At 38.0% G+C, this 24315-nt stretch overlaps 1 protein-coding gene across 50 annotated transcripts in view; it reads left to right on the forward strand.

The window, feature by feature from the left end:
• The window catches only part of Dscam1 (Down syndrome cell adhesion molecule 1), a 140275-nt gene that overhangs the window by 77543 nt on the left and 38417 nt on the right, over positions 1-24315 (forward strand). For 16 of the 50 annotated variants that reach the window (XM_088276940.1, XM_088276930.1, XM_088276944.1 and 13 more), the window contains exons 7-15: positions 8717-8846; positions 11273-11421; positions 11985-12168; positions 12826-12929; positions 13394-13545; positions 14884-14988; positions 15754-16066; positions 17818-18108; positions 18272-18559. In XM_088276940.1, the coding sequence (XP_088133066.1) occupies positions 8717-8846; positions 11273-11421; positions 11985-12168; positions 12826-12929; positions 13394-13545; positions 14884-14988; positions 15754-16066; positions 17818-18108; positions 18272-18559 (1716 nt within the window). Of the gene's footprint in view, positions 1-1967; positions 2092-2221; positions 2346-2974; positions 3099-3653; positions 3778-3823; positions 3948-3993; positions 4118-4180; positions 4302-5212; positions 5337-5405; positions 5530-8716; positions 8847-11272; positions 11422-11984; positions 12169-12825; positions 12930-13393; positions 13546-14883; positions 14989-15753; positions 16067-17817; positions 18109-18271; positions 18560-18688; positions 18977-19552; positions 19841-19941; positions 20230-20955; positions 21241-21383; positions 21669-21808; positions 22094-24315 lie in introns of all 50 variants that reach the window. The other 34 variants (XM_088276918.1, XM_088276968.1, XM_088276923.1 and 31 more) reach the window with 26 other exon arrangements.

The following is a 24315-nucleotide window of genomic DNA, read 5'->3' on the forward strand; positions in this document are numbered from 1 at the left end:
TCTTGGTCAGTTTTGATTTGTCGCTTATAATCTTTGTGATAAATGCAATTATATTCATAAAAATCATAATTTTCTTTTGAACTAATTAATTTTTAATGAATTTTGAGTAATTGATTATGAAATGATTGCATTTTGATCGTATTGACATAAGGGAAATGTTCAGTGTTGTCACTATAATACAGTAGAATCTCTCTCATCTGCTCTCGGCTGGTCCGCCACTTCGGTTGATCAGACCGTGCTTGAACCAATATTTTAAAGTAATTTTATGAGACAGGCTACCTTAAATTTTTATACTTATGTATATTTGTACATGTATTGTTATAATAACAGCTTTTGTGTGGTTTATCGCAATGTTTTTAATGTAGAGAACAATACATACAGCAATTTTTGAATTAATAGATTGTTTATTTGACTGTAAATCCATATTTTTCTGTATTTTCTGGTAATCCGACCTTTTTGTGTTCCGACCATAGTCTCAAAGTTGACTGATTAGAGGGTTCTACTGTATTTTAATTCCTTTCATTGATGATAATGACAATTTTTAAAATTATTATTTGTCATATTTTTCCATATTCCATTATTATTCAATATAATTTAATAAAAAATTCAATTATTGAATAAAAAATAAAAAAGCTATAATTATATAAAATATAATTATGTCCAGCTCGATAGTGTAGTGGTTAGTGCATTTGCCTACCATGCTGTAGGTCACGGGTTCGATTCCCAGGGGGGTCAAAATAAATGTACCTGTAAGGGTTTTTTTACTCTTATACTATATTTATTTAATATTACCCCGGACAGCTTTCATAATGTATGAAATGATCAAATTAACATTGCATCAATCTGATGCAGTACCCTATGCACCATTGGGTGAAGATAAGGGTCAGTAAATAAGGAATAAATAATTATTTTTATAATTACATTAAGTTTTTTATAAAGCTGAACATTTACCTTTGATACCAAATTATAATATTTTCTAAACGTTTTATTTTATGCATATTACGTATTTAAAAATCTCTAAGTATACCTTTTTTTGCATAAAGCGTATTATGTGCACAAAATGTAAATGTTTAAAAAAATCAATCACTTATTTATTAAAATTAACACATTTGCTGCATTCCTTTTTTAATACATCTCTCTAAATACAAATATATGATATTTCTATTTAACGAGAATTTATTCAAATTGTAAAATAATGTTTATATATTGTCATTCGTCCGCCTCCGTAGTGTAATGGTCAGCACGCTCGGCTACTGTTCTGGAGGTCCCGGGTTCGATTCCCAGGGGGGTCAAATAAATATAAGTGATTTTTTCACTGTAATATTTATTCAATATTACCTTTCCTTCATGTGTAAACGATCAAGATAACTCTGCGTTTATATGACGCAGTGCCCTATGCACCATTGGGGTGCGAATAAGGGTTTTAAAAAAAAAAAATTGTCAGCAGATTTGTTAATTTTAACTTATACATGTTATTCATTTGAATTTTGAGATTGCGGACTAAAAAAATATTTTAATAACTCTTTGACATCCTATTTTCTATGAATAATATGATTTTTTTTTAAAATAAATCCATATTTGATTAACGTAATATTTTTTTAGTCCGCAACATTTTGAACAAACAAACGTTGCCTGAATGTTGGGATAGGGTACCCTGCAAAATTGACATAATTCAAAAAGTAACATTCTCTCGATACTAAGCAAAGGCTTTATGCCTAGTTTCAATTAAATTTGATCCGAAAATTCTTTGCAATAGTGATTCAAATAGAACAATACAGATCCTTTCCTCCTTTCGAACGCAATCCTTTCTTTGACACGTTGAATTGGTTTAGTCTGGAATGTCGGTCAGTCTCCTTGTCGGGGTGAGTGGTTCTGGAATAGTCGGTAGCCATTTGGTTTAGACAAAGGTAAGTGTTTGTTTTATACTACTGTGGCTTTGTTTTTACCCTCTCCCAACATTTGAACAGAACCAGTCGGCCGAGTTCCCCCGAAATTTCCCAACGCCCAAACGACGAGTGGCTTTCGAAGCCGAATCACTGACAATGTCACGTTACTATGCCCGGCCCAGGCTTTCCCCGTGCCCATGTCTCGGTAAGCCCTGCCACAATTTTCATCTCATCACTTCTAAAACTCTCCTACGGACGATGACTCCTTCCAGTCGAGTTAGGCTCTGCGACTCCGGTACGTTATTTAATTTTCTTTTAATTCTCCTTTACCCTAGAGCCCATGGGACGAGTTTCTCCCAAGTTTGCTTCGGTTTTAACTGGAACGATGTTTAGTGCAAAAGTAACCGAGGCTTTCACGTTACTGTGCCCGGCGCAAGCGTATCCTGTACCCGCATTCAGGTACTAACTCTTAAGTACTAATAAATACGTAAGATGAATTAAAATATTCCCTTAACTGTTTGGTAATTTTTACTCAAGTACTTAATCATGAGAAATTAAGTATTCTTTGTTTTTATTACTGGCAACCCCTTATCAGTATAACTGTGACTGTATTCAAGTTGTTATAAAAATATTGAATGATTCTCTCTCTTTCTACTCGTTAATTCTCATTGGTTGCCTGATCTCTGGATCATTATACTACTTTGACCAAAGTGTTATTATTATAATATATTGGGTGATACCCCAAATTGTCTGTATACACAGTTATGTACAGTTCACATCTGAAGATAAACCATCTCTTGAATCAATCATTGTTTCGTAGGCACGTATCCCTGTGAAACAATTTTATGAATGTGAGTAGCGTCTCAAGATACAAATAATTTTTCCTTCATCCAAATTTCTACACAGAACCAATGGGGAGAGTTTCGCCCAAATTTCCTACAATGGAACGAGGACGGTTGTTTGATTTCCCATTTAACTCAAACGTAACGCTCTTGTGTCCGGCTCAGTCATTCCCTATTCCCGCATTCAGGTAAGAATAATCTATCAGTCTGCGCTGCGCTCATTAGTTAGTATCTCTTACTATCCAGAACCCGTCGGCCGAGTCCCTCCAAAATTTGCTTCGGTATTGAAAACTAGCGGATTTGATACTAAAATTGGCGAAGGGTTGAGTATTCAGTGCCCGGCGCAAGCTTTCCCGGTACCAGCACACAGGTTAGTTGAATTTTTATATAAACCTCTCCACCAATTTGGAACGTCCCATCTTTTTCCGGTAATGTAAGAGTGCGTAAATTATAGCTATTATGTATTCCACCGAGTGTGCCACGACATCGTAATAGAAATAAGCTTCGTCGTTTCCTTTAGAACCAGTCGGCAGAGTCCCACCAAAATTTCCCACCGGAGACACGAGTAGGGCCTTCCGCAGCTCCCAAAATGAAAGCCTCACGCTTATGTGCCCGGCCCAAGCATTCCCGGTTCCGGCATTCAGGTAGCAATTTACAACTTATTTTTGATATTTCAAAAATCTGTGTTTTGGCCAATAGAACCGATGGGTAGAGTCTCGCCGAAATTTCCATCGGTCGAAGTCGGGAGAAGCTATGTTTACGATTACGGCAAGAGTGTAACCTTACTGTGTCCGGCGCAAGCGTTCCCCGTTCCGGCGTACAGGTAACGACTGTTTTATTTAATGGTAAATAGTCTTCGTCCAATCCCAACATTTTGAGTGATGTTTGAATAATCGACTAATTGGATCGAGTTGATTGTGTTTAGAGCCGGTAGGCAGAGTATCGCCAAAGTTTCCTACGATGGACAGAACTCGAGGATTCGACGTGGCGATAGCCAGCAGTCTCACGCTTATATGTCCGGCGCAGGCGTACCCGGTACCAATGTTTAGGTATAGTAACTTTCAAGACCTAAATTTACTCTATTACTCTATTTAGAACCTGTAGGCAGAGTATCGCCAAAGTTTCCCACGATGGACACCACTCGAGGATTCAAAACGGCGATATCCAGTAGTCTCACTCTCATATGTCCGGCGCAGGCGTACCCGGTACCGATGTTTAGGTAGAGTAAAATGCGAGTTTCAAATTTACTTTGTTGCACTATTTAGAACCCATCGGTCGAGTCCCCCCGAAGTTTCCCACAGGAGACAAAAGTCGAACTTTTGACGCAATCGGCGGCAGTAGCTTAACGTTGATTTGTCCGTCTCAGGCCTATCCCGTACCAGCATTCAGGTCAGCATTATACAGTTTATTATCAAAGTCATGTACGTATTTTTGTCACACCGACACTCGCAGAGCCAGTCAGCAGTGCAGCCCCGAAGGTCCCGTCGAGAATAATAGATTTAATAGAACATCCAGTGAACTCCAGTATTCCCGTTTTATGTATGGCGCAAGCTTTTCCTGTTCCAATATTTAGGTAAATTTCCGCAATTAATTTCATCGCAGTTAGCTGTACATCTTCCTTTACAGTCCATCATAACCCCGAGTAATTAATTTGTTAAAATTTCTTTCTCAACCGCAGAACCTGTCGGTTCGAAATCGCCATCATTCACTACGGACTCCAAACTTGCGTGGTTTGTTAAGAACATTAATCAAGGATTTGCGTTATTGTGCCCGGCTCAAGGTTTTCCCGTTCCACTATTTAGGTAATTAAACAATTTATTGCTTTTGTAGAATTAGCCGCATCAGGGTATCCCCGCGAAGTTCAAATGGCAATATATATTTGAAGACATTATTATCGCTATTCCAGAACCGGTAGGCCTAAAATCACCGTCATTTTCGACAGACTTCAAACTTGCATGGTTCGTAAAGAACGTTCATCAAGGATTTGCGTTGCTGTGTCCGGCCCAAGGTTTCCCCGTTCCGCTATTTAGGTAAATTTTAATATAAATTAGAAGTAATTAGTTGAGAAATTCCCGGAACGTAGAAAATGGTTTATTTGGTACTCGAATCCATTTATGCTATTTCAGAACCGGTAGGATTGAAATCGCCGACATTTTCTACAGACGATAAGCTAGCGTGGTTTGTGAGGAATCAAAATCGAGGATTCGCTTTGCTTTGTCCCGCCCAAGGATTCCCTGTTCCTTTGTTTAGGTAACATCGATCTCATAGCCTAAATATTCTTAAACATTCATGTCTGAACTTGTAGAACCGGTTGGCTCAAAATCACCCACATTTTCAACCGACAATAAGTTTTCATGGTTTATGAGAAATTATGGTCAAAGTTTTGCGATACTCTGTCCTGCCCAAGGATTTCCAGTACCCTTATTCAGGTAACTTACTGATCCAGTGCTTTTTTCCTTAAAACACTATATTTATTTCCTATAGAGCCGGTCGGTACAAAATCACCCACATTTTCAAGCGACGTAATGTTTTCGGGAATATCTAGAACACTCGGATATGGTTTTTCCTTATTATGTCAAGCCCAGGCGTTTCCGGTTCCACTATTCAGGTTAGTTCTGTTTGGCCCTCTGTCCTAATTTTGGTAGCATTTTCATACACATTTTTCACCGTTGACCAGAACCCGTGGGGGGCAAGGCACCCACACTGTCCAGTGACGTCAAGCGATCCTGGATAGAAAGGCAACTCGGCCTGACTTTTGCGTTATTTTGCCCGGCTCAAGCGTTCCCTGTCCCTTCATTCAGGTAAAACTCAATCGCAAAGTGAACTTTTAGTAATTTGATTTTATCGTTTTTCTTTAGAACCGATCGGCGCAAAGGCCCCGACATTCTCATCGGAATTTAAAAGCACCGCCTTGTCGAAAGAGCTCGGCCTCAATTTCGTTTTACTTTGTCAAGCTCAGGGATATCCCGTTCCATCTTTCAGGTGACTAACGGTTTTAAAATCTTTCAAATATCCTCTGGTGGAGTTATAGCGCTTATTTAAGATCGCCCATTCTGAAATTGTGCGCAGAGCCGGTAACTGCGCGGGCACCTGCGTTTCCATCTGCAGCCACCTCCTATTCCCAAATGGTCGCCGCCTTCGGTGGTATGTCCCTTTTGTGTCAGGCGCAGGGGTTTCCTGAACCGGCTTTTAGGTGTGCATATTATTTTAATTACATTCTTCCCATATTACATTACATTTGTATTAACTCGAGGTTGTGTCTCTTGATAATCAGATGGATTGTAAAGACTACTATATTTTTTCAAAGGAGGTGGTAACAAGCACTATAAACGATCAATTTTTGTTCAGCTAATGTTGGGTAATAGATAATGGGTAATATCTAGTATATGGGTAATTATAGACAATAATTTGGGTTTTTGTAGAACCCGTTGGTGTTAAAATGCCAACATTTTCATCCGAATCAAAAGGCAGCATTTTTATCAAAGATCGAGGACAAAGCTTCGCATTACTATGTCAAGCGCAGGCTCTTCCTGTCCCCATATTTAGGTAAGAAGCAGTTTATTCCTTTGGCTTTCTACATGTGTCATTGTTCTTGTACCGACCAACAGAGCCCATGGGATCAAAAAAGCCAGCATTTTCAAGTATTTCCTCATCTTTTTCGTATACTTTTGAGTCAAAGTCTGGATTAAACCTATTATGCCAAGCGCAAGCATTCCCCGTTCCCGCATTCAGGTAAGATATACATATTTATTCTTACTTTATTATTACATATTTATAGTTACTGTATGTTCGTGGCGGCCATGATCTACTATATCCCAAATTCATCGGTTAACGTTTGTCTTTTATAATTTTTTAAATAAACAAGTTCAAAGTTATTGTTACATTTTCGTTTAGAGCCCGTTGGAGCTAAGGCACCAACCTTTTCCACCGATTCTTCTCTCTCTCGAATAAGGCGTTTAGAAGGTCAGAGTTTTGGTATGTTGTGTCCGGCTCAGGCGTTTCCTGTCCCTCTATTCAGGCAAGTTATTTGTATATTGGTACGTTATCTTAGATTTTTTTACCCCAGAACCGATCGGCGTTAGGATACCTACATTTTCCACCGAATCCATGGGAAGTATTTTTCGTAAGTCTCAGGGCCAGGGATTCGCTCTCCTGTGTCAAGCTCAAGGATTCCCTACCCCGTCATTTAGGCAAGTTTTAGCTTTTTCTCTGTATTCCAACATGACATTTTGTTATCTTTAGAGCCGATGGGTTCCAAGGCCCCTGCATTTTCCACCGATGCCGCAAGTATCACATTTATACGGTCTGTGAACACTGGATTTGGTTTGTTATGTCAAGCGCAAGGTTTTCCGGTCCCATTGTTCAGGCAAGTCTTCCGACTCACCTTATAATTTTTACATCAAATATTATTTTGGAACAGAACCGGTGGGAGCTAAGAAACCGACATTTTCAACTGATTCTAAAAGTATTACATTCGAGCGTTCAGTAGGACAGAGTTTCGGTTTGCTTTGCCAAGCTCAAGCGTTTCCCGTTCCATTATTCAGGTAATTTTTATATATCTTTAACAGTAGTATTCGCGGAGTCTTTAACCATTTTGAAATATTCAAAATTGTTAAAAAGTGTGATATTCTACTCCCGCATTGAGGCAAGTTGACCGTGTGTTGATCTTTGTAAATTATTTCTTAAGTCTTTGTGACTAAATTTATTTAGAGCCGATGGGGTCTAAGGCTCCGGCATTTTCTACTGATGCCACGAGTATCGCTTTCCTCCGCTCCGTGAAGACTGGTTTTGGATTATTATGTCAAGCGCAAGGGTTCCCTCTACCGCTGTTCAGGCAAGTCCCTTTGGAATCCTTAATATTTAGAACGAGCAATTTGTCTAGTCGCACACAGAGCCGGTGGGAGCGAAGGCGCCGACTTTTTCAACAGATTCAAAGAGTAGTACATTTGTGCGCGCCATTGGACAAAGTTTCGGGCTGTTGTGCCAGGCACAATCATTTCCAGTTCCCTTATTCAGGCAAGTGTTGTTATAATTTAATTTTACTATTTACCGTAATGTCTGCGTATCGAACGGGAAGCAGTAAGATAAAAAGGAAAATAGTATTTCAGGAAAATAGTATTGAAAAAGTTTTGCAGGTTCCTTTTTCCAATGTCATATTTGGGGTAATTACTACAACTATGTAACTTCAAAATTCAAGTTTTCATTATTTTCTGGTATGTATATGTGTCAATTATATATCATGTCATGAAGAATTTATACGTTTATTCTACAGCATAAAAATACAAAATACCGATTTATTAAGCTCACATCTTGGTTGACAATTTCCTAACAAAGCTCAAGCTCTTTATCTGCCGGATGGCATAAATATGGCTGATCTCAGTTTTTTTTTTAAATTTGACAACCCTTTGTATTAGAGACACTTGTTGACTGTCATGCAAAGCCTTTGGGTAAATCTCTTTGAAATCAGTAATATAAATAAACTGTAATATCGTATTATTTATTAATCGTCCTAGTAGATATCTTCCATGTTTTAGATTATTCGAATTTGTACTAGAAATTATTTAAAAACAGACATAAACTGCCGCACAGGAACAGCAACTGAGAGCGAGTAAACTCGCTTAAGACACCTGACCTAATCTTATCTAACCTACCCTAACCAATCAAGGGTTACCTAGTTATAGTTATTACCCCTCAATATATATTCCATTAGATTTTCGATCTGTTTTGTCAAGTGGCCGGATTATTGTTTTCAGAGCCAACAAACAATATTGCTCCTAAGCTTGTCGGGGAGAAGTCTCTAGGAAAAGTGTTGTCCGCTAAGGCCCTTGGTAATATCTACTTGTTGTGTCAGGTTATCGGATACCCTTCGCCTATTTATAGGTTAGTTTATCGCAATTTCATTATTCTACGCTTTGCGGGTACCTTCTCCTATATTTAGCAATATTTAAATGTTCCCTTTTTGCATCTTTTCCTACCCCTGTATTACAGAGCCTACAAACAATATTGCTCCTAAAGCCCTCGGTGATAAATACGAAGGTGGCAAACTAATGAGTCCTCGGCTCGGGGACCAGGTTTTTATGATGTGTCAAGTCGTTGGCCACCCTTCTCCCATTTTCAGGTTGGTACAACTTTGTAGTTTTGATGGACCGAAAGTGTTGAGCAAAATATTTAAAAAGTTTGCTTTGTAAGGTTTGAGAGATGGAGGTATTTTTGCATCCCAACATTCGGTGACTATCGAAGAAATTATTGTCTTCTGACCTTGCGGTTTTATACGGGGTTTTCTTTTTCGCAGAACCAACAAACAACATCGCTCCAAAAAAACAATTGGGCGATGTTTTCCAAGGATGGAAAATTATAAGTACTCCGATATCGAACACGGTTTACTTAACTTGCGAAGTGGTTAGTTATCCGGCGCCGTTGTTTAGGTTTGAGAAATTATTAATTTTTTTTCTTTCTATCCAAAACCGCCAAGTTATCAAAATGAGAATCACCAATTTGCTTATTTGTATCTACATATTTTGAAGGTAAGTTGATACGTACAGATTCAACTACGTTCCCAACATTCAGGTGTGCTTTGTGCCGAAGTCTCTTCATGCAAAGTTGTGCATTTTTGGAGAGTAGAATAGAACCGGTAGTGTTTTGTCATTGCAGAACCGACAGGTAGAACCGCCCCAAAGATAACCGGTGATGGTCTTAATAAGAACGTCGGTCATAATGCAACTCCCATTGTAATGTTGTGCGACGCGCAAGCTTTCCCCGCTCCAAATATGAGGTATTGCGTACGCACTTATCCATTTGATATGTTGAATTTTGAAATACTGCCATTTTCATCCACCTTTCCTTTTTGTTTTGAGCACACGGATGGTTTTTTAAAAACGCCATGCTGTTTGTATTTACCTTCCTGAAAAAAATTGAACCATTTTCCCGTTTTTCCTAAATGATATCACACGCATTCATCTGATCATTACATTTCGTTTGAATAATGTGAAAAGTTTGTTATTTTATTAAGATTTCACACGGTTTTCATAGAGCGTAAATATGATTGCTTTAAATAAAACATTGTGTGGTGTGTTCCAGACACTACCGCGTGATTTGATGAAGGCGTGATGATGTCTCTTCCCTCAGACTATAGCCCTTGGGCTCACCCTTCGGTAAGTGAACGGGTGGTGCTTTAAGCTTTTTTGCCATTTTTAAATTGATTTAGCGATTCTTTGGTGGAAGACTTTTCATCATCATCAGCCTCATACAAATGGTGTTGAAAATACAGTAGTTTCTCATTATTCCCTTTTCTTACACCGAGAGCTTCAATATCAAATAACTTTCCCCTTTTATCATACCGCTTGTAACCCGCTCACTGCTGTATTTTATTTATCACATATTTAATGTTTTATTTTTTAGTTAAAACCCGGTTTGTATATACATTTTGAATTGCTCTAGACAATGGTTCATTTTGTGTTCACGTTTTCTCTAATATAAAATCATAGATTTTTAACATACTCTTACCCCGTAAGTATCTCGAGCTTCTTTAATTATAAGCGCTAGTCTTACCTTCTCAACATTCACGGCATTGTTGCAACAATCTGGTATCACTTCGGCATAAAAATAGTTTTTCCTTTTATGCGTAAAAAGAGCCATCTAGTAGCGTCGGTCCCTCATTGACCGGCGGTCGTCTGCAAGAAGTCGTGATGAGTTTGGGATCGTCCGGAGCGATTCTGAGTCTGAGTCAAGCGTTTCCCGTTCCGAGTTTCAGGTATTTATGTACACGTTTTAGAATTTTTTCATCGCCCCAACAAAGTACAAGAAAGTTACAATAATTTAGACTTTTTTTGCGGTACTCTCCGACATTCAGGTGTGTATTTCTTCTCTTTGATTTTACTTAATTCAATTGGTATTTTAAAGAGCCTACCAGCAGCGTGCCACCTAAATTATCTGGCGATCGACTTCAAGAATTGTCGATAACGGTAAAAGAACCCGGGCCAATTTTATGTCTTAGCCAAGGATTTCCAGTGCCAAGTTTCAGGTAAAAAAATCGCAAACATATAACTATTCATTACATTTCTCAAGAAGTTTGGACCAAATGAATTATAACAAATTTTGTATTTTGTGAATGATTTTCCATTCAATGTCAAAATGATTAATGATTGATGTTATATGTTTGTGTTCGTAAATTGCCTAAAAAAATAACCTCAATGATTTCTGGTGACAGCGAGGTATGTATGCTATATATGTACTTATGTATGTTCCTGTAAACAATGTACTTTAATATTTCTACTAGGAAAAATACATAGATAAATAGACTTATTAACTTGATTTTAACAAAGTAAATTCAATATTATTATAAACTATTAAATAAACAATTATAATCATTTTAAAATCCTCTATTTTTATATTCTTTAAAATACAACTATGAATCCATTTCGATACCCGATTCTTAGTCAATATTTAAATTCATTAATAGAAATTGATACAAAAGCAATTAGATTTCACCATTATGGCATTTTGATTGATTTAATTAATTTTAAATGAGGTTTTCTTTTGTTTCAGGTGGTATAAGTTCATTGAAGGAACATCCAGGAAGCAGCCTGTTACTTTGGATGATCGTGTAAAGCAAGTCTCGGGAACTTTGATTATTAAGGAAGCATTAGTCGACGATTCCGGAAAATACCTTTGCGTTGTTAACAATTCCGTTGGAGGTTAGTAATATCTCACATTACTCCTACAAGCAGGCAAATGTTTTCACAAATGCATACGACGCAGGATACCTTTTGTCTCTATCTTTTGGTATTATCTACAGTGTTTCCTGTTACCCAAGTGGCAGAAATCTGTCTGTCTCTGCCATATGTCATACCGTCATATGTTTTTGTTATTTTTGTTTACAATTCATCATGACGGCTCGAGGTAAAGTGGCCTTTCTGTGATGTCGCCAGTTTGGCATTTTTTACTAAACCCATGATTGCCAGGTTGCAATTCTGAAAAAGCCGGTTGTCCAGCCATATGCATTTGTGTTTATGCAAGAGTTCTTTTTTTTTGTTGCTTTCAGTATATTTTTCACATTCAATGAAAGAAATTTTTAAATGTGCTCACTTAAATTATTGAATCCAATATTATTTGACTATTTTTTTTCTTTCTTTTCTAAATCAACTTAAAATACATTTAACTTTTTGAGATCATCCGGATTGATATTTCTCGGTGTGATTCCATTGTTTATAGCATTCTGTTATCGGAATAAAGATTAATAAATTATATTTTTGATCAGGTGAATCCGTCGAGACTGTTCTTACCGTGACTGCACCATTGAAAACCACCATTGAACCTGCAACCCAAACAGTCGATTTTGGAAGACCAGCTCTTTTTACTTGCCGTTTTGAAGGAAATCCAATCAAGACCATCAACTGGCTTAAGGATGGAAAGGACATCAACCATCACGACGCTATTCTCCGGTAAGTTCATTAATTTTTTAATGAAAAGAAAGGCCCACTGCCTTAAATATTTTTAGTAATTTGAGCTTAATGAACTAGCCCACAGATGGTGATAGTGCATGCTTCAACATAGTTTGAAATGGCACACCTAAAATGTCTTTAAATCGCGTTCACCCAAAAAGTACTGCAGAAAATGTTTGCGTGCATTCAAGATTTAAAAAAAAAATCACTTTATAAGCACTATTATTTTTTAAAATCTATTGTGACATGTGTTTAAATTCATTCATCATCATTTTCATGACCATTAAAAACCACGGTGTTTGAAAATGATGCAGAATTCATCGATACAAGTGTCACAATAGATTTTGAGAAATAGTGGTATTTACTAAGTAAAATTTAAATTTAAAATGGATGGATATTACCACAAAATGATTGTAAATCAATTAATGAAATGTCAAAATTTTCTTACCTGGCTGAACGATGCGATCTATTTCAGATCTACCCACCTTTATTATCCATTTATGAATAACTCTTTTGTACTAAGTTTCGATATTTAGTGACTTTATAGGTAATGGAAATAGCTTGTACGACTTTATTGCATAATAATCAAAGATCTATTGACCAAAAGAGGTACCTATGTGTTTTGTTTGATGTGTTTCTATAATATTAAAATTTCAGTATTGATTCCGTGAAGAAGGAAGATAAGGGAATGTACCAATGTTTCATCCGGAACGATCAAGAAAGTGCAGGAGCCAGTGCGGAACTCAAACTCGGCGGACGATGTATGTAAAATGATGTTATTTTGACATGTTACAAAATATATTTTAAGGATATCGCTTTCTCCTTTCAACAACGTCATATATCAAAAAACTTGATTTTTCAGGAGATCGTTTTTAAAGTTTTGAAATATAATACAATGTATTAAAAATACATATCAAGCCACTTATTGAACTTTTTACTGTGCAACAGTTTTTTTTAGGTAAAACCTGACTTTATTCTCCATTTGAAAAATATTTAGTATATTTAAAAAAATACTTAAACAATACCTTTTCTTCAAAATGCGAAAACAACACTTTCTGCCCTGTAGCGGGTAAATATTAAGTTAAAAATATGCCGCCTTTACTGGGATATAGTACATTTTCTGGGCATTCAGAAAACATGCACAACTGAAAATTGTCGATTTTTGATATATGACGTTATTGAAAGGAGTGAGCGATATGTTCCTAACAGGACAATGTTATTTTAGTTGAGCCGCCACAGATTCGTCACAGCTTTGGAGAGAGGACTCTGAACCCCGGACCCGCCCTTGAACTGAAATGCATCGCCTCCGGAAACCCTACTCCCGAACTGTCCTGGGAACTTGATGGCCGTCGCCTGCAAAATACAGAGAGGTTCCAGGTACAAGGCAGATTTCTTTTTCCAGCCTATGTTACTACATATAACAAACATAACTTACAGTAGAATATAACAATATGTTACTATATTAACCTGCCCGGGAGTGACTTTCTGCTGACAAAACTTTATCTGGGGATAGTTTTTTTTTTAATATTTTTTTTTTACTTTTTGTAATTTCATATCATAGTCAATGCTATAAGCAACATATCGACGTGCCCTACGTAAAGTGCTCTAACTACATTTTTGTCAATTTTGAGATATTTGGTGTACGTTATCAACTGACCGTTATCTACAAATATAAACAAACAAAAAATATATGTAAAATAAATCACGCCTAGTTTTCAGGCGTATAAGACGCTATCTACATCGAATTTTCGAAATGAAATTAACTACTAAAACGCTAACTATTTAATTTTGACAAGGAATGAAGTTTTAAAACGATTTAATACATTATTTAATCGTATTTTTGAATGTATAATACTAGTTTAGAATTTCAGATAAAACCGTTAATTAATAAATAAAAATACGTTGAAAAAATCTTCTAAGCTCTCTCCTGTAAAGTAACAAATTTGCAGATAGTGTACTTTACATAGGGGCCGTCGATATTATCTTGAATAAAAATTTAAAAAAAACATTTATGCCAGTAAACAGGTTTTCTTTGACAATATGATTACGAAGGCGTCACACAAGCATTGTTTTAAGTAAAATGTCGTGGGTGAAACCGAAAAATAATCTGAAACATAGTTTTTGTGTTTCAATGCAACCACAGATGGCAGTACAAGTGCCATTTTATAAATAAATACCACTTGGCTTTAGTTATAAGCACGGCCATTCATGTATGCCAATACTCCTTCTTTGTGTGTCATGTCAGGTCCACTTGACCTCGACTATCACATGAGAGTAATCATCCCCATTTCGAGCAGTTCTGAAAATACTCCTTCTAGGAATGTCTTGGAAAGTGGAGAACCATGTGCGGTCATACTCCCGGACAGGTTAAAGTCACCGCATGTTACCGTGACAAATTCACCATATGTTACTGTAACAAACTTGCCATATGTTATTGTTACTTGCACACTATGTATATAACAAACACAAATCATCACATGTTATTGTAACAAACACATCTATGTATAATATATAATTGTGACAAATACACCGTATTTTACCGTGACAAATCTACATTTAGTTATTATGATAAACTTACCATATACCTTTAACAATCTACCCCATTTTATTGTAATAAATTACCCTTGACACACTCACCCTCTATTACGGTAACAAACTGGTTTCCTGATATTATTGTAATAAACTCATTTTTATTAAATATTCTTTCCTTTTCAGGTTGGCCAATATGTGACCGTTGATGGGAATGTGGTTTCTCATCTGAATATTTCCTCTATTCACACAAACGATGGTGGTTTATACAAATGTATCGCTACTAGCAAGGTAAATATCACTCCGGCATAACCATTAACCCATTGCAACACAAAGCTGGCCAATCGCCGGCCAAGGTCAATTTGTCACTGACTCACAAAGCCGGCGATTCGCCAGATTGTCTTTTAACATCAAAACTAAACAACAATAATTTCCACAACTTTGAACTGAACTACCTGGGGATGAGCCATAATGATCTATCTTACCAACTAACAAAAAATATGCTTATATGTTTTTCAACTCCAAAATTTAATACTAAACACCTTCAAATATTTAGAAATTAAATACTTCAATAAACTCCATAAAGAAATAAACAAATTTAGAAGATATCAAAATTCTTAAGAAAAAATTAATGCCTATTACATGTTAATCTTCAGAAAATATATAAAAGAAAAGAAAAAGACTATTATACCATTAATCAAATAAAACAATAAACCTTGAGTGTAAGTCTCTCTCCAAACACAAGAGCTCAGTCTCTTTTTTGGAGAGGCACAGCGAAACTAAAATTATAAGTTTGTATGTATAAATATACCATATGTATACCATATGTATAAATGTATAGAAATTGTATCAAATTATATTAAAAAATGTAACAAATGTAATAAATGTTTTACCATTTTTATTTTGTGTTTAATTTATTATTATTTTATATTTGGTAAAAAAAAAGTGTCAAAATCAAATAGTTTGAACAAATTATGTCATCTTTATTAGTGGTGCAATGGGATAATTTTGATAAAATTGATTGAAGCTGTTTACCGTCCTTTTTGTATCAAATAGGTTGGAAGCGCCTCGCATTCCGGACGAGTGAACGTGTATGGTCTGCCTTTCATCCGTAAAATGGACAAGCACTCCATCGTTGCCGGAGACACCCTCATTGTGCACTGCCCCGTGGCCGGTTACCCGATCGATTCCATCGTCTGGGAGAGGGACAACAGGGTGCTGCCCATCAACAGGAAGCAGAAGGTCTTCCCCAACGGGACCCTCATCATCGAGAACGTGGAGAGGACGAGCGACCAAGCTACCTACACGTGCGTTGCCAAGAATGCCAAAGGATACAGCGTTCGCGAATCCCTCGAAGTCAAAGTAATGGGTGAGTTAATCCAGTCCATTTAATTCTAATGACTAGTTTTTCTCGGAACATATTGCATCCTTGTAACGCGATGGTGACATGTCCACAAGACCTCATTGTTCAGGGAAGGAACGAAGGGGGGATTTTAAATGGATAATTGAATTGGACATATGGAGTGATTAGATAATGACTTATGTTTGGCAAATGTGAACGGAAGAACAGAACGAGGTTGGCCAAAAAATTTGGCATGACCAGATCAATCAGAATCTGGCCGTGTTAAAAGTCTGCTTAACCAGAGGGCGTGTTCTTAGATGTATAGATGTGAAAGAATTCCATCCTCTCTGCCTAACCCTTCAGGGGAACGGCGTAATGGTAGTAGTAGGATTTTAAAACTTACAACATAATTCAGCTGTTTTAAATACAAAACAAGTAATGAAATATGAAATTAAGTATTATTCAACGGTTTTTGTTTATTACTGTTTTGATTGTATTGTATTTTCAAAATGAAAAGGATATATAAAAAACTTCTAGCTAAATCTTTTGTTTGAATAACGGAAGTTTTATTTGGAAATTACCAATAATCTATATAAGAAAAAAAATAGGAATAAAAGCCGCATTAATAAAATTAATTTTAGACATCTTTTGGACATGTTACTGTTGTGTTTTTACGATGCTTTTGTAAAATATTGATCAAAGTGGTTTTTTTCTTAGATGTCTGTCACGGTTCCAAGTAAATTTTGCATAAACCACTTCTTGTAATGCTTTTTATATTTATTAAAATGGGTTCGATTCCCACTAATTGACGACTCATTGAATTTATAATATGGAATCAACAACATTTTACGAATTAAAAAGTAACTAATTATAATGAAATATATTTGATAACAGCTACAACCAGTTTCAATTCCTGTTTGTGCCTGTTTTTAAACATACTCGAGTTTATTATATAAGTTTAAAACAAGGATGAAGAGAATCATTAACTAAAACATGAGTTTTGTACTGTTTTCTTAAAATTTTTTTTTTTTTAACAGGTACTTTTTATATACTTCCAGCTCTATTGTATTTTTATACTGTAAATTTTTCTATTTCAGATGACTATTTTATTTTCAGATACTTAAATTTTATACAATTTCAGAGGTGCTTCCAGTTTCACAAGAATTGCTTTAAACTGTGCTTTTTTTTACAGATATGGAATAGAATTTAGGTTTTTAAAAAAATACGACAAAAACAAAATTATGTCCCGCCAAAAGTGTATGAATTAGTGAACATTTCGACCACCTACTTTCCAAAATGTAGCGTAATATTTTAGTAGCTAAATACATATGTATATTGTCGAAGTTATTCACAGAAATCCTTCACTCACTACTTGTTTTTGTGCTAGTTCCACCCCAAATCATACCGTTTGAGTTCGGGTCTGAGCCCGTGGATGCTGGAGATATGACCACTGTGCAATGTGCAGTTAACAAGGGAGATATGCCTGTAGACATATCCTGGAGTTTGAATGGAATCGTTATCACGCAAAATAATATACCAGGAATTGTAATAACGAAAACAAATAAGAAAGTTTCTGCTCTGAGCATCGATTCAGTAAAAGCGGAACATCGTGGAATTTACATTTGCGCAGTGAAAAATATTGCCGGAACTGCAAATCAGTCAGCAGTATTAGATGTCAACGGTAGATTCGAATCAATTTAGTTTTATCCATAAGTAGCTTAGTGTTTTGATACAACGTAAAATAACATTACTATAATTTAAATCCCGACATCCCTTAGTTTCTCCTCAGGTCATGCCTTTCTCTTTCGGGGAAGAGGCTTCTAACGCCGGCGACATGGCGGCCGTACAGTGTATGCTCACCAAAGGCGACATGCCGATAGACATAACTTGGATGCACAATGGGAACATACTGAAGTCTGCAACTAGTGGCATAAATATAGTCAAAATGAGTCAAAGGCTGAGCAGCCTCAGTATAGAATCGGTGTCAGCCGCCCACCGAGGAGTGTATACTTGCGTTGCTAAAAATACCGCCGGGTATTCTAACTTCTCTGCGGAACTTTCTGTTAATGGTACTTTTTACAGCCTCGATAGATTAGTGTTTGAGAGTGTATTTTTGTATTATTATTTTATACACATCCTTTTCATTACTGAGGCATCATGCGTGAATTACAATAAACGTGCCACGAGAGAATGCGTAAACAAATATTAATTTACCCCTTTATTTCACATCAGTACCTCCATCAATCCACCATTTCGATTTCGGAGATGATCCTATCAATTCTGGTGACACGGTCTCCGTTCAGTGCACGGTAAAGGGTGACTTGCCACTCTCCATACAGTGGATGATGGAGAATACTCCGCTGAAACACGGAGACTTGGGAATATCCATCAATAAAATCAGTCAAAGAATTTCCACTTTGAGCGTTGACTATGTAAAAGCTGAGCACCGGTCCTCGTACACTTGCGTCGCTTCCAACGGCGCCGGCCGGGCTAATTATTCGGCTAACTTGGCAGTCAACGGTACGGTACAAATTTAATGCGAATGATACATTGATAAACTGATTGCTTAACTTTTTATCCCCATTTTTATTTGTTCCTTTTATTATATTGTTATCGATATGTATATTATATAATGGTTTATTTATTCAGTTGCTCCACAAATCAACCCGTTTAATTTTGGTGATGAGACATTGAACGCCGGTGAAACTGTTTCTCTGACGTGCACAGTCAGCAAGGGCGACCTGCCTTTAGACATTTATTGGGCCTTGAACGGGAACAATATATCCTCTGGAGATAGTATAACGATAGTCAAATCGGGGAAAAGAATTTCTATTCTGAGCGTAGATTCCGTACAGGCGATTCACAAAGGAAGTTATACTTGCATCGCGAGCAATCCGGCGGGCAAGTCGGATCATACGGCGCATCTTTATGTCAACGGTAGTGTAGAATAACCCTCCCATATTGAAACTTTAGCTGTATAATAGTTGGTGCCTTTTCTGTTTTGGTTTATACTATTATTCCTATTATATTTTCCACACTAGAGAACAAGAGTAGTCGAGTTTTCAGTATTATAACAATATGTACTATTCGTTACACGCAGTCGCTCCGCAAATCATGCCTTTTAACTTCGGCGACGAACCCGCAAATCCTGGCGACATGGTGTCTCTGCAGTGCACCGTTAGTAAGGGAGACTTACCCCTGGAAATCAACTGGTATCTGAACGGAATCCAAATTAGCCAACAGCACGAAGGAATTTCCATTATAAGAACGAGTAACCGAGTGAATACAATGAGTATCGAGTCGATCAAAGCGGAACACGGAGGCCTGTTTGCTTGCGTAGCATCCAACAAGGCCGGTTACGCTAATCACACGTCCATGTTGATAGTTAACGGTACAAAGTTGGATAATATGTATTTCAGTTCTTAATTTGATTTACTCCCGTCTTTTTTATTTCCCATCCCTATAGCTTCGCCCCGGATGAAACCAGTTTATTTACATTTCCCATCCCTATAGTTTCACCCCAGATGACACCGTTCGATTTTGGTGAAGAGATTCTCAACGCCGGAGATACGGTATCACTAACGTGTACAGTCAGCAAAGGCGACCTCCCACTCAACATCTCGTGGGAATTGAACGGCCAGGTATTGACTACCGGGAATGGAATAATGATAGCGAGAAGTAGCAAAAGAATTTCCATGCTCAGCATCGACGCAGTCCAAGCGATGCACAGGGGAAATTATACTTGCTTGGCTAAAAATGAGGCAGGAGGCGTGTCGCATACCACACATCTCAATGTCAACGGTACAGATTTAAGAATGCATCGCTTTCAGCGGGACAGTTTTTAGATATATTTTATGTATTTTATTATTATAATTTGTTAACTCTTGTATCGATCCCTCCAGTCGCCCCGCAAATCATCCCCTTTGACTTTGGCCCCGATCCCGTGAATGCGCTGGAAATGGTGCTGGTAACATGTACAGTCAGCAAAGGAGACCTCCCTATCGAAATAGCTTGGTTTCGCGGCGATAACAGAATTCTAAATGGCCAGAATGGCGTATCCATAGCGACGTCCAAACGCTCGAGCCAACTTAGCATCGAGAGCGTAGCCCACGATAATCAAGGCCTATACACGTGCTTCGTTAAAAACGTGGCCGGTTCTGTTAATCATTCGGCAGAACTCGCTGTTAATGGTATTTTTCCCGCTTAATTTTACTGACGTTAAAATTACGTAGCGTATTTAGATTTGTATAATGTTTTCTTAGTTTCCTTTTTCGCATCCCTACCTCTGCAAATTTGGCGGGACATCTGAGACAATTGGCAATTCAGTCGACACGATTTGTTTTATTTTACGCATTGCTAAGGTTTTAACATCATTTATCTCGATTGGACAGGAAGAGGAAATATCTTTAGGTATAGCGTAATGGTACTTTCAAATTGTTCTTCGCAGTCGCTCCCATCATATCGCCCTTTGAGTTTGACGAATCAGTTTTCTACGGCGAATCGGTTCAGGTCAATTGCCATATTCCTAAGGGTGACAAACCGCTGGTGCTCACGTGGAATTTCCACGGAAGGGAGATGTCCTCCCACCTCGGCATATCCACCACCAAGGTGGGGGACCGCTCCTCCGTACTCACTATTTCGTCCGTAATGGCGGGACACAGCGGTAACTACACGTGCTCCGCCGCCAATTCCGTCGGCACCGCCAGCTACACGGCCACTTTAAACGTTCAGGGTATACTGCACTATATTGCTTTTATATCTATATTTATTTATTTATGCTTTTATTATATGTTGTAATTTATTTGCATGACCTTGTTTCAAAGAATTTCGTTCAGTTTTTCCGATACCTTCGACTGAGGGAAATGTTTGCTTAGTTCGCTCGGAATAACACCTTTGACATCATATTTCTCGATCAGTTTTACCGCACATTGTCCCGTTTGAGCTGGAGGACATGGTGTACTCCGGAGAATCCGTGCAACTCCAATGCCACGTATCGAAAGGGGACTTGCCCCTTCAAATTTCTTGGAATTTTCACGGAAGGGAACTGTCGTCTCATCTGGGTATAACGACTATGAAAGCCGGAGATAGAACTTCTTTGCTAAGCATTTCGTCGGTAACGGCTGCTCATAGCGGAATCTACACCTGCACGGCGACCAACAGGGCCGGCGCCACCACCCATTCTGCAGCCGTCCATGTAAATGGTACATCGCACTTAGGCGTCACCACCCCGCTAACTGACTAACCCAGGCTTTGTTAACTGCACTCGCACGCTTCTCACATCCCTATATTATATTCTGTCATACTTGTCACTTTGCAATATTTATCACATTTTCATATACCACAGTTGCACCTTATATCGTCCCGTTCGAAGCCGACGGCTCCGTGTTTGCGGGGGAGTCCGTGCAGTTAAACTGTCACGTGTCAAAAGGCGATACGCCCATAGACATTTCCTGGAATTTCCACGGTCGCGAAATGTCCTCGCATTTAGGAATATCGACGACAAAAATGGGCGATCGGACTTCGTTCCTATCCATATCGACTGTGACTGCCGGACACAGCGGAAACTACACTTGCATCGCCAAAAATAAGGCGGGCTTTATCAGTTACACAACCTCATTACACGTGAATGGTACAAGTATTTGCATATGTGTTCAATTAGTAACGATGTTTTAGTTGTTTTTTATTATTTTGTTATTCAAGGATAGTTTGGTTGACGATTATGTTTTATGCGATCCTGTATTTGATATGCACCTTATGTATTTTCTACAGTTGCACCGAACATATTACCGTTCGACATAGATCAGGCTTTGTTTTCCGGGGAGTCTATTCAGCTCTCCTGTCACATTTCTAAGGGAGATATTCCTCTCGACATATCTTGGAACTTCCACGGTTTGGAAGTATCCTCTAATTTGGGAATCGTAACCACCAAGTTGGGAAGTAGGACGTCCATTTTGACAATTTCCTCCATCACCGGGAGCCACAGTGGAAATTACACTTGTGTCGCTAAGAATAGTGCCGGAACGGCCGCTTACTCTACGACTTTACACGTCCACGGTAGTGTTTCCATTGTCATTACTGCACCTTTATAGGTTTATGATTTTTACGTACTTTTGTTGTTGTTTTAATTATCTTTGCATTCCTCCCCAGTTGCTCCCCACATAATGCCCTTCGAGCTCGAAGAATCGGTATTCTCCGGAGAGTCGGTACAGATGACTTGTCACATAACCAAAGGAGATACGCCGCTCGATATCTCTTGGAACTTTCACGGCCGAGAAATGTCCACCCATTTAGGCATCACCACCACCAAAGTCGGCGACAGAACTTCCCTTCTCGCCATTTCACCAGCGATGGAAAGCCATAGCGGGAATTACACGTGTATTGCTAGAAACCTTGCTGGAATTGCCACTCATACTACGACACTTCGTGTTATTGGTATTTTTGCATATTGAATATTCGTAATATCGCTTATAAAGTCTTATTATAACAGAACACAACCAGAACAGAGAACATTTATTGGTTTGATTCCCCGTATTTTGCACGGGTCACAATAAATAAATACACACAGTACTGTCGTGTGTACATATAACTAATGCTTATCCTTTGCGACCAATGCCGTCACATCCAACCACCAGAACAGATATACATCCACATATCATTCCTCTCACATTTCATCGACGACACTCCGAGGTACATAAGATTGTTCGTTTTGTAATGAATGATTTAGCCAGACTTATGTTTTTATTTTCATTTCTGCAGTTGTTCCTTACATAACTCCGTTCCAATTGGATGAAGCCGTTTTTGCGGGAGAATCCGTCCAGCTAAACTGTTTCGTATCAAAGGGTGATAGCCCTCTTAGCATTAAGTGGGTTTTCAACGACGGTGTGGATCCGGCGAGACTTGACATAGTCACAGCCAAAGTAAATGATAAAACGTCTCTAATCACTATTTATTCGGTGACTGGGAGGCACAGCGGGAATTACACTTGTATTGCGTCCAATGCGGCCGGTGCAACTCAACACACGGCCCATCTTCGTGTCAATGGTATTTGCACTCCCGCCATGTTTAAAACCCCTCCGAACAAGCTTTATTTATGTTTTGCATCGCCCTCCCCGTAACTGATTCATTTTTCCCCCCGCAATATTTTGAGTGAGTCCATCTTAAATCTTTGTTCACAAATCTATTTTGTCCACTTCATAAAGAAGAATATTGAAATCTGGGTATTTACAGGCATAGGCAGGTTTAAATGATCACTTTATACATGTTTAACATTCACCATTCTCCACACATGATTAACAATCACACTGATCAATTTTCGAAAGTTGTATATATATACATACTTGACTCCTTTTTTGATATGCGAGTTCTCAGCAGCGTCTACGGTTGAATTAAGTAAGTTTTATTTTCAGAGGCTAAAAACTAACTAACTAACTAACCATCATGTCGCGTAGGCAGAGAGCCACCTCCTTGTACATACCCAAAGAGTTCGGAGATCTTTATGAAGAAAAAAATTCTAACCCCAACCAAAGATAATGCCGACAACTAGTACGAGTGTCAATTGAAGCATAAATATAATTTCCCAAATTTGAGGAGTGTGGTTGTCAATCATGGGTAGAATGGTGATGTTACACGTGTATAAAGTGATCATTTTAACTAGCTTTTGATAAGTCATAAGCCTCCTGTAAATACCAAGACTCCTCTTCTTCATCTACGGTGAGATATCGATATGAAAAAAGTAATATTTGTTTTTTGTGAGCGCAGTTCCGCCCACACTGCAACCATTTTCGTTCGGAGAGAAGGCCCTCAACCCCGGGCAGGTGGTGACCCAGCCGTGCTCGGTGATAGAAGGCGACCGGCCGCTCAAGCTCTTCTGGCTCTTTAATCACGAGCCCATCAAGCCGCACCTGGGCATCACCGTCATCAATATCGGGGATCGTAGCGCCATTCTGAGCATAGGGTCGGTATCCGACACGCACGCCGGCTATTACACATGCAGGGCAGAAAATATCGCGGGGAAAGCTAACTTCTCTTCGGAATTAATCGTTAATGGTATTTTTACGATTTCATTCATCGATTCGGCAGTCACTTAAAACTTACTTGTGTAAAATATATCTATTTTTAATTTAAGTTTTACTTAGTAAATATTACTACTTAAAATCTATTGTGACACATATGGTGGTTAAAAATGATTAAAACACGTGTCATAATAGTTTTAAGGAATAGTGGTATTTACTAAGCAAAACTTAAATTAAAAATGGTATTTTTACAATTTATTATTT

The sequence above is a fragment of the Brachycentrus maculatus genome, unplaced genomic scaffold, assembly GCF_059751285.1.
Source record: "Brachycentrus maculatus isolate JH-2025_06_01 unplaced genomic scaffold, ASM5975128v1 h1tg000039l, whole genome shotgun sequence".
Taxonomy (NCBI): Eukaryota; Metazoa; Arthropoda; class Insecta; order Trichoptera; family Brachycentridae; genus Brachycentrus; species Brachycentrus maculatus.